General features: G+C 37.9%; 1 protein-coding gene across 2 annotated transcripts; it reads left to right on the forward strand.

Annotated features, from left to right (window-relative positions):
• The first annotated feature begins 974 nt into the window (after nt 1–974).
• LOC118050259 (uncharacterized) lies at nt 975–9,719 on the forward strand. Of its 2 annotated transcripts, none has more exons than XM_035060541.2 (10): nt 975–2,576; nt 3,140–3,613; nt 3,709–4,010; nt 4,624–5,349; nt 5,420–5,710; nt 5,845–6,006; nt 6,095–7,033; nt 7,118–7,333; nt 8,233–8,493; nt 9,051–9,719. In XM_035060541.2, exons 1-10 carry the CDS (start codon nt 1,157–1,159, stop codon nt 9,390–9,392), a joined length of 5,133 nt encoding a protein of 1,710 aa, XP_034916432.1. In that variant the 5' UTR covers nt 975–1,156; the 3' UTR covers nt 9,393–9,719. The 2 variants fall into 2 exon arrangements, with proteins under 2 accessions (XP_034916432.1, XP_034916433.1); XM_035060542.2 differs by having other exon boundaries at nt 977–2,576; nt 5,432–5,710.
• Nucleotides 9,720–11,614: the final 1,895 nt, after the last annotated feature.

Here is an 11,614-nt window from a genome sequence, read left to right on the forward strand (position 1 = left end):
GCATCCTTCCTTTAAATGGATCATCATTTATTTATTTTTAAAACAAAAATATTGATATTTTTTTTTTCAAAATTAGATAGAGTAACTTCCTATAAAACTAATTGATTTTTTGAGAGTGATCTAATATTATTTTTTTTCTCTTTAAAAATACTTATTTATTTTTAAAACAAAAATATTGATATTTTTTCAAAATTAGATAGAGTAATTTCCTATAAAACTAATTGATTTTTTAAGAGTGATCTAATATTATTTTTTTTCTCTTTAAAAATACTTATTTATTTTTAAAACAAAAGGCTTGAGATTGTTTTTCAAAATTAGATAGAGTGGCTTTGGAAAATTGAAATAGTGGTGTTTGTATTATTACTATAGTTGATGTTATTCTTATTATTATTGCTTACAAAAGTCTCAAATCAAATAATAGAATCTGAACACATAAATATTTTTATCTTACTTAAAAATATTTAATTATTCTTAAAAAAAAAGCCTTAATAATCAATTAATATTTTTTTTTCAAAATTAGACTGGGTAGTTTTCTATAAAACTAATATATTTTTTTAAGATTGATCTAGTATTACATTATTATTTATGTTTTCTTTAAAAATACTTATTTATTTTTAAAACAAAAAACTTGAGGATCAATCTATAATTTTTTTTTTAGATAGTGGCTTTGAAAAATTGAAATAGTGGTGATGGTATTATTGTTATTATTATTTTTTTAAAAAAAATCCCAAAACAAATATATCAATAGCATAAAAACAAAATATATAAATATTTTTATAAAAAAGTTAGCCGCCTTTATGGCTTACTGTCCACACTCCCACGCATGAGCATCATAATCAGGGCCCATGACGTGGACCCCACCTCAAAATTTTCCTCAATCTCACACAAACAAAACCTACACCCACGCCACACCGGATCCTGGCAGCAAGAAAACCCAAAAAAAAACAAGAAGAGAAAAAACGAAAAAAAGAAGAAGCGCATGTTAACTACAATGAGCCGTTCACTGTCCAAGGCTCTTCTCTTACCCTCACGCCCACACATCCCTCCTCTCTTTCACTTCCTTTCTCTCTCTATTTTCTTTTTTTTTTTGGGAACAAAACTATAGAGAATTAAATTAAAAATAAATAACTCCAAACACCAAAACCCCTAACAAACAATGAAACACAGCAGCAGCAGCAGCACCACCGCCACTTCAATGGAAGCGGCAGCCACATCTTCTACCTGCTCATCATCTGCCCCTATACCTTCTCACTCCGACCAATCCTCTCTCGGCACCTCATCATCGACAGCAATGACGACAACAACAACCTCGACAATCGACGATATCACTGTGGGGACAACGCTAGACGGAACGAACGGAGCGGCAGCAGAAACCGTGACAATCGATCGGCGAGGGGAGTATTCCGCAACCTGCAAATGGACGGTACAGGGTTTTCCACGTGTTAAAGCTAGGGCATTATGGAGTAAATATTTTGAAGTAGGCGGTTACGATTGCCGTTTATTAATTTACCCTAAAGGTGACTCCCAAGCTTTGCCTGGGTACATCTCAATCTATCTTCAAATCATGGACCCTCGCGGTACATCATCGTCAAAATGGGATTGTTTTGCTAGTTACCGTTTATCAATTGTTAATCCACTTGATGATTCCAAAACCATACACCGTGATTCATGGCATCGGTTTTCCAGTAAGAAAAAATCACACGGTTGGTGTGATTTTACCCCGGCTTCTACCGTATTTGATTCCAAATTAGGCTATTTGTTTAATAATGATTGCGTTTTAATCACCGCTGATATTTTGATTTTAAACGAATCTGTTAGTTTTATGCGTGATAATAGTAGTAGTAGCACTAGTAATAATGAGGTGCAATCGGGGCTTTCGTTATCAATTTCGTCCAATTCGGTAGCTGTGGGACCGGTATCGGACGTGTTAAGTGGCAAATGTACATGGAAAGTGCATAATTTTAGTTTGTTTAAGGAAATGATTAAGACTCAGAAGATAATGAGTCCGGTGTTTCCAGCAGGGGAATGTAATTTGAGGATTAGTGTGTATCAGAGCTCCGTGAATGGAATGGATTACTTGTCTATGTGTTTGGAGAGTAAGGATACAGAGAAGACAGCTGTTTCAGATAGGAGTTGTTGGTGTTTGTTTAGAATGTCTGTTTTGAATCAGAAGGCTGGGGGGAGTAATCATGTGCATAGGGATTCATATGGACGGTTTGCAGCAGATAATAAGAGTGGGGATAATACGAGTTTGGGGTGGAATGATTATATGAAGATGGCTGATTTTATTGGGGCTGAGTCAGGGTTTTTGGTTGATGATACTGCAGTGTTTAGTACTTCATTTCATGTGATTAAGGAGTTCAGTAGTTTTTCGAAGAATGGGGGGTTAATTGGAGGGAGGGTTGGGAGTGGAGCAAGGAAGTCTGATGGGCATATGGGGAAATTCACTTGGAGGATCGAGAATTTCATGAGGTTGAAGGATCTTTTGAAGAAGAGGAAGATTACTGGTCTTTGCATCAAGAGCAGGAGGTTTCAGATTGGGAATCGGGATTGCCGACTCATTGTTTATCCTCGAGGTGTGCAAGATTTTCATTAATAATATCTAGTTATGAACTTATAGTTACTCATATATCTTTATGTTGTGGACTTTTTGTATGCCTCGACTTTATTATTAAAATCTTGCCCTAATTGTTAATTACTCATATGGATAGTTGAGATGTAGTAGTTCCTGCTTGTGTAAACATAATAGAGTTTATTTCTTATTGTTGGTAATTGTCTGTTATGCTGGACTTATTTGAAGAAGATTCATACTTTTTTTTCCAATTAGTGATGAACTCATTTAACTGGACTAAGGGGTTTCCAAACACTATGCATTGTTGTTTACTGCTTATAATTAGCTAGTTACTTGTATTTTGGTTCATAGGCTGTAATAGGAAAGAGAAGGATTTCTTGAATCAAATGCTTTATTTTTTTAAGCTAATTGTACAATTGCTAGATATGTATACCAAACTGACAGTTCTTATAATTAGCCTTATCTTTACTTGCATGAATTATGGATTCAAGATAATATGCAAGCCAAACTGACAGTTTTCTAGGAGAGTGAACTGATTAGAATTTCCTATATGCTTGATGGTATCAGGGCAGTCTCAGCCACCATGCCATCTTTCAGTGTTTCTTGAAGTTACAGATTTGCGAAATACTTCTAGCGATTGGAGTTGTTTTGTGAGCCATCGATTGTCAGTTGTCAACCAGAGGATGGAAGAGAAGTCTGTCACAAAGGAATCTCAAAATCGCTATTCCAAAGCTGCAAAAGATTGGGGTTGGCGTGAATTTGTGACACTCACAAGCCTGTTTGATCAAGACTCTGGGTTTCTCGTTCAAGATACCGTTGTATTCTCGGCGGAGGTTCTCATTTTGAAAGAAACATCCATTATGCAAGATTTTACGGATCAGGATACTGAGTCAACTAATGGCACTTCCCAGACTGACAAGGTTGGGAAAAGAAGTTCATTTACATGGAAGGTGGAGAACTTCTTGTCCTTCAAAGAAATAATGGAAACTCGAAAAATATTTAGCAAGTTCTTCCAAGCTGGTGGCTGTGAGCTTCGGATTGGTGGGTAGTTATCTCTGGTTCCCTCTCAGCTGAAATTCTGGTTGTGGTTGCCTCTTTCTTTATTCAACTGATGGTCCTTATTTTTCCCATTGCAGGTGTGTATGAGTCCTTTGACACCATATGCATATATTTGGAGAGTGATCAGTCAGTTGGTAGTGATCCAGATAAAAACTTTTGGGTCAGATACAGGATGGCTGTTGTGAATCAAAAAAATCCAGCGAAGACTGTGTGGAAGGAGTCATCTATTTGTACAAAGACATGGAATAATTCTGTCCTGCAATTCATGAAGGTGTCAGATATGTTGGAAACAGATGCAGGGTTCCTCGTACGTGATACTGTTGTTTTTGTATGTGAAATTTTAGATTGCTGCCCATGGTTCGAGTTTTCAGATTTAGAGGTTAGAATTATGGTCCTTCTTCTCTTATTATTGCCTGCTATTTTTGTTCTTTGAGATTCTTGTATGGTGATATGCCAGTTGGTTCATGTGCTTGCTTTATGTTTTTACATGATTTTTAACCTTCTGTATACGGAGAGCTTTGTGTCCAAGTTTTTAAAATCCATTGTATTTACATCAGCCAGGTGTTTTAGATTTTACACACTTTTAAGTTCTTTTATCTCAGAATTATAAGAATATCATTTGTTTTGGTTCATCTATAGGCCAATAGGCCTTGGAATACATAATGGGGGTAGTTGTCCTCCATCCCCAAACCCCACCAGCCCGTCCCACATGTTGGTAATTATATTTATAAGCACCACAATACATGTCAGGAAAATGCATGTAACAATAGAAAAATTCATGACTTTAGTACCAGTTCATTGGTTCTGATTTTTTTTTTTCTTTTACCTTTTGTGCGTGTGTTTTTTGTGTTCTAAAGATTTACTCTTTCTCTGCATCTTCCTATTTTCAATACTCTACAATTTGTTGAGATTAGAAGCAACATGTTTTATTTTGTTCTGTCCTCTTTTTCATATGCTAGCTAGATGTTTATGTGTGTTCTGCCTTCCCTTAGGTTTTGGCGTCCGAGGATGATCAGGATGCTTTAACAACTGATCCTGATGAACTCATTGATTCTGAAGATAGTGAAGGAAATAGTGGAGATGAAGAAGACATCTTTAGAAACCTTCTTTCCAGAGCTGGGTTTCACCTCACATACGGAGATAATCCTTCACAGCCTCAGGTTACCTTAAGAGAAAAGCTTCTAATGGATGCCGGTGCAATTGCTGGTTTTCTGACTGGACTACGTGTTTATCTTGATGAACCAGCTAAAGTAAAGAAGCTGCTTCTTCCAACCAAGCTTTCTGGTGGCAATGATGGAAAGAAGGCTGTGAAGGCTGATGAATCTTCTCCCAGCTTGATGAATTTGTTGATGGGAGTTAAAGTTTTGCAGCAGGCAATCATAGATTTACTATTGGACATAATGGTTGAATGTTGCCAACCTTCGGAAGGAAGTTTGAATGATGATTCCTCTGATGCGCACTCAAAGCCTTCTCTTGATGGCAGTGGTGCTTCCAGCCCATTGGAATCTGACAGGGGAAGTGGAGCAACTGAATCCGCTCAATTTCCTGTACATGAAAGGTTGGATTCTGGTCTAGATGATTCTAAAAGAGCATCTGCTGTACAGAGCTCTGACATAAATGGGACTGATATGCCTGGACAAGCTCTTCCAGGACAGCCTATTTATCCACCAGTAACAACAGCAGGAGGTGCTTTGGAAAATGCTTCTCTTCGCTCTAAGGTATGGGTTTCTGCATAACTGGCAACTTTTCCTGACTAATATTTTAGTTTATATTAATTAATTGGAGAAGATGAACTTTCAGACCATGTGGCCAGAACAATCTGAGGAGCTCTTGGGACTGATTGTTAACTCACTGAGAGCCCTAGATGGAGCTGTTCCACAAGGCTGCCCAGAGCCAAGACGAAGACCTCAGTCTGCACAAAAGATTGCTCTTGTACTGGATAAAGCTCCCAAGCATCTGCAGCCGGACCTGGTTTCTTTGATTCCCAAATTGGTTGAGCATGCAGAGCATCCATTGGCGGCTTATGCACTTCTTGAAAGACTTAAAAAGCCTGATGCAGAACCTGCACTGTGGATACCTGTAAGATAACTGTTGAATACAATTGGACACTTTTTTTGAAAGATTCCCTCTCATTTCTGACCAACTGCACAAGCAATTCTTTTTTAAGTCTATTGCCAGATGTCTTATTGTGTGATTTTGATGGTCATGCTTAGGTTTTTGGTGCTCTTAGTCAACTGGAGTGTGGCAGTGATGTGTGGGAGCGTGTTTTAATTCAGTCTTTTGATCTTTTGGCTGATTCAAATGATGAGCCTCTTGCTGCTACCATAGATTTTATATTCAAGGCTGCATCCCAGTGTCAACATCTTCCGGAAGCAGTATGCATTTATATTTCAGAATATCTTATTCTGTTGTCCGGCATGATTTATTAAATGCTTATTTAACCTGCTCTGTTATCTTCTGTAGGTCAGATCAGTTCGCACTAGGTTAAAAAACTTAGGGGCTGACGTGTCTCCTTTTGTCCTAGATTTTTTGAGCAGAACTGTGAATAGTTGGGGAGATGTTGCTGAAACCATACTAAGAGATATTGATTGTGATGATGCCCTTGGTGATAGCTGCTCAACGTTGCCTTGTGGCCTCTTCTTGTTTGGAGAAAATGCATCGGCTGCTGAAAGGTTGCATGTGGTGGATGAGCAGACATTCCATTTTAGATGTCATTTTTCTGACATTTATATCCTGATTGAGATGTTATCCATACCTTGCCTTGCTGTTGAGGCTTCCCAAACATTTGAGAGGGCTGTAGCTCGAGGAGCAATTATGGCTCAATCTGTAGCAATGGTCTTGGAAAGACGCCTTGCTCAAAGATTGAATTTTAATGCCAGATTTGTTAATGAAAATTTTCAGCACACAGATGCTACAATAGAGGAAGAAGCCAGTGAACAGCTGCGAGTCCAACGTGATGATTTTTCTGTTGTTCTTGGTCTTGCTGAGACACTGGCTCTTTCTAGAGACCTTTGTGTGAAGGGATTTGTTAAGATGCTGTACACAATACTATTTAAATGGTATGCCAATGAGACCTATAGAGGGAGAATGCTAAAGAGACTTGTTGATCGTGCCACCAGTACTACTGATAATAGTTGTGATGTAGATTTAGATTTGGACATATTGGCTATTTTAGTTTGTGAGGAGCAAGAAATTGTTAAACCTGTTCTGAGCATGATGCGGGAGGTTGCTGAACTTGCAAATGTTGATCGGGCAGCTCTCTGGCACCAGCTATGTGCTAGTGAAGATGAAATTATTCGTATACGTGATGAGAAGAAAGCAGAAAATTCCAATATGGCTCGGGAGAAGGCAAATCTATCGCAAAAATTGAGTGACTGTGAGGCCACTAACTATAGGCTAAAGGTACCTCATATAATTCAGTTAATAAACATGTGGGGAATTTCATATGGGTGTTTATTAATGTTAATAACACTATTCAAATGACAGTCTGAAATGAAGGCTGAGATGGATCGCTTCACTCGGGAAAAGAAGGAACTTTCTGAACAAATACAAGAAGTTGAGAGTCAGCTTGAATGGCTACGTTCAGAGAGAGATGATGAAATCACAAAGCTGACAGTTGAAAAAAAAGTTCTTCAAGACCGTCTACATGATGCTGAGACACAGCTCTCCCAATTGAAGTCCCGAAAACGGGATGAATTGAAGGTAAGACAATAAGATACTGCCCTCTTTTTTGAATCCTCTCCTTTTTACCACATCAATCCATTATCACTTGTCTCTTTTCTCAAGTGAAATACCAACTTAGCTGTCTGGTCGAAGTTCTAGTAGGTAGCCACTCCCTTCTGTCTTGTGTACCCATTCCAAATTTCATTCCAATCAAATGATCTGCAGCTGCCAATCTGGCCTTACATTCTCAATTAGAAAAGGGCATAGGTGTTGTTTCTGGCTTGCTGTCTAGGAATTCTTGGGAGGAGTGGTAGGGAGGGGGAATTAAGGAAAGGGAAGGAAAGAGACTCTTTCCTTGTTTCGATTCATCATTAGGGAAATGCTAGTTAAATAATTTTCTTTGTTTGGTTAGAGAGCGGGAGGGAAATGAAGTTATTATCAAGTTTCTTGTATATCCTTAGGGTATAGTTTCCTAAATTAATTAGAATGTTATGATTGGAAGTTTGGCTTCAATAGTTACGAAGTTAATAACTACCTCCATTATTCCCAGTCCAAGGGGAGACTTTTTTAAGAGTGGTATTTAAAAATTCCCTCCATTCACCGTCTTTTGCTTTTAACTTCATTTCTTACATTCTCTAAGATTAATTATTCTATTCTGCTACATCTGATCATATTGCTTTCTTATGGAGAAATGTTTTGGAAATAGTGACTTGCTTGATATTTGTGATCAACACTGTGAATATACATGGTTGATATATTCCTGTAGAATTTGCTTCTTTGTACTTGAGATAGGTGGATGGAATTATGTTATTTAGAATATTTTTTTGGTCAGGGTTACTGTATAAAGTTTGTACTCTGGAAACAGTTTTAGCTGTTTGCATGTATTCTTCTCCCTTTGGTGCTGACTGCTGTTGTGCTGCATTTATATGAACATGCAGAAAGTAGTAAAAGAGAAAAATGCTCTTGCTGAAAGGCTGAAGAGCGCTGAAGCTGCACGAAAAAGATTTGATGAAGAACTGAAACGGTATGCTACAGAGAATGTGACAAGGGAGGAAATCCGTCAGTCATTGGAGGATGAGGTTCGGAGATTGACAAAAACAGTTGGGCAAACTGAAGGAGAGAGGAGGGAGAAGGAAGAGCAGGTTGCCAGGTGTGAAGCATATATTGATGGGATGGAATCAAAATTGCAGGCCTGCCAGGTTTTTGCTTTTACATAATTTACACCTCTCCTGAGTATTTTACAATCACTGTCATGTCAAATCATGTTCTCATATAGAAATCTGCCTTGGTCATGATACTTGATCAAGCTTGTGGTTCTCCATTATTGTCTTTGAGAATCAAAACCATTGCCTTGTTTTCAAAAGGATTGTCTTAATAATCTGCCATTTGAACTCCCCCATGCAATGTCAGTGTTTTAGGTGGTAGACTTCTTTTTTTACCTCGAATGGTTTGGGCAAGCATGATTAAACTTGGGATCTCTTTTGATGCTTGATTTGTTGACTACAAGAGCAGAGCTGCTACATGACCTTATCAAGTGACAGACTCTGTTTTCTTTTATTTCCTTTCCCACTCCAATAAAACCTTGCATTTCTGCTTCACGCAGCATGAGCTTAGAATGGTGTAAGCTCTTACATATAGCATATGAATTAATCATTTGCAATAATACAATAGATTTTAACGTTAGACTTGTTATTTTCCCGCCTTGTGTGAATTAGAAGCAGCAGTGTCAGATTAATGCTCATCCTTTCCTTTTCAGCAATATATCCACACCCTTGAGGCTTCTGTTCAAGATGAAATGAACCGGCATGCCCCTCTTTATGGAGCCGGATTGGAAGCTCTATCAATGCAGGAGTTGGAGACTATATCACGTATTCATGAGGAAGGTCTCAGGCAGATTCATGCCCTCCAACAGTGCAAGGGGAGTCCTGCCTCCAGTCCTCATGTGAGCCCCCACACCTTACCCCACAATCATGGGTTGTATCCTGCTGCTCCACCTCCAATGGCAGTTGGATTGCCTCCACTGATTCCAAATGGTGTCGGGATCCACAACAATGGACTCGTGAATGGAACAGTTGGTCCATGGTTTAACCATACATAAATTTCACAATTACAGGTTCGATAATGTCCAATGCTGGCGCAGTTGTTCGCCTTATGCGGCCTGGTGAAATCTCAATATGAAGGGATGTTCCCTTTTCGAGTTACTTCTTGGCATTTTAACTGGCAGAACTGTTGGAACACTCTGAAAAGGAAAAAAAGAAGTGAATAACACATCTCTCTCGTATGAAAGAGGGATGGGAGGGCAGTGCCTGGAAAGTGAGTCCAATAGGACTAACAGCTGCAAATGCCATACTTATTTTGTTTCTTTTCATAAAAGTTAATTGCAAGGCTCATGAAAAGTTTTGTCGATCATGGGCATATCTCATTACGCAGCCTTTCCTCATCTTTTTTAATGTTGAAAATAAGTTATAACTCGACTGTCCAATTAGTTGAAAAACCAGTTTGATTCTCGGGTTATAACTTGACATGGAGTAAAGTTGTGCTCCTGGTAGCCCTTTTGATAGTCAGAGGCTGGTTCGTTCGTTTGAGTCCACCGACACAGTTTACAGAGATTCTCAGTTCGACCTGTCTTGGTTCATGTGATTGCCTTCGGTGGGAATCTCTTGGTTTCGAGTATAATGAGCTGGTTTGGTGTCCAGTTTAGTCCAGTTGTGAGCTAGAACATGTTCGATCTTGGCACAGAGTAAAGCTGCTGGGTCTCAGATTTCTTGTCTAAATATTTTGAATGCATCAACAACTTCAGCATGGTTAGTTGTTAGGCATTGTTACAGGATCGGGTTCACTGGCGCAAGCGATGGGCTCAAGCTTTGTCATCTTAGTGAAAAAAAAACTTTTCTTTTCACCAGCCAGCCTGGGTGATGGGTGATGATTATGTCGTGATGCTTCAAATAAAAGCAAAGATAATTGACTGGCACCGGTTCTTTACTTTAATTCTGAAATTCGAATTTTTGAATTGCACATAAGGATAAAAAAGAAATGAAAAGAATCAGCTGCAGAAATGGAGGGAAAACAACACTATACTTGTGCTGCTTACTTGCTTCCTGGTTGGCGGACACTGATCAATCAGTGTTCACAGCGGTGTCTAGCCATAAATTTCATCAAGACCAGAAACCATCAAATGCTCTTTCCCGCATATCTCCATCGCGTGAATTCCCTATGGTTTTAAATTATATGTAACTTGACAGTATAAGTGCAATATTGACGTCTTCTTTCCTGTATATTTTTCGATACATAAGAGATAAAGACCAAAAATAAAAGAAACAAGATATATTAAGAGACGAAACAAAACTATATTTAATGATGACGTAAAAGATAAAATAATTTGTTTATGTACGCTAAGTGACATGTTTTTTTATTTTTTTTTAAATTTTTTTAGATTAATTCAGGTTGACCTTCTAATTTGACTTAAGTTTTTTTTTGGATTCGGTTTTAAAACTATCAATTTTAAAATTAAAAGTTTTTTTTATAAAAATATTTTAGAAATAAAAAATATTGTTTTTAAAGAAATGTCTCATTCATAGTTTTCAGACCTGACCCGATTCAAGGCTCGGGTTCCGGGTTTTGACCGGGTTACCTGGTCGGTCGAGTCAATTTTTTTTTTTAAAAAAATCAAAATGATGTCATTTTAAATAAAAATAAAACAAAAGTTAAGGGATTGCAACCGGGTTTTTGACCTGATTTTGCTGAGTCAACCCGCCGGGCCACACCGGGTTTTTTCGTATCCTATTTTTTCTTCAACCGGCTCGATTCCAGTCCCGATTCAGTCGAGCCCTGGGTCGACCTGTCAGATCGAATCGGGTTTCAAAAATATGGTCTCATCTACAAAATTCACTCTAAAATTATTTCAAGAAAAAAATTATTTTTATATCTTATTTTTATCATTTCAATCAAACATGTTTTGTCTTTATTGTTTTTATATTTTTTTTATCCCAAAACAATAATAAAATGCTATCTCCCTAGTATGAATGCGCTAAATCAGGCGGGTAAAAAGAAGTTCCTCCATTCATCGATCGATGCAAATATATGCTGCAATTTGAAATAGGATAAACCTATAGTTTCCTCCCTGAATTATCAGCAATATCATGAATAGTCATTTTCTAGGTTCAAAAAATGAAGACTTGTCAACAACCAATCCTCTCCATATATCAAACACACCCTCTAATTAAATCTTAAAACAAAAGCCAGATCTCCACGTCAGCTTACACGTTCAACAAGAGAAGACCATAGTACCACAATGTTCCCTTCCATCAGAAGAAATTACAA

The sequence above is a fragment of the Populus alba genome, chromosome 6 (assembly GCF_005239225.2).
Source record: "Populus alba chromosome 6, ASM523922v2, whole genome shotgun sequence".
In the NCBI taxonomy this organism is placed as follows: Eukaryota; Viridiplantae; Streptophyta; class Magnoliopsida; order Malpighiales; family Salicaceae; genus Populus; species Populus alba.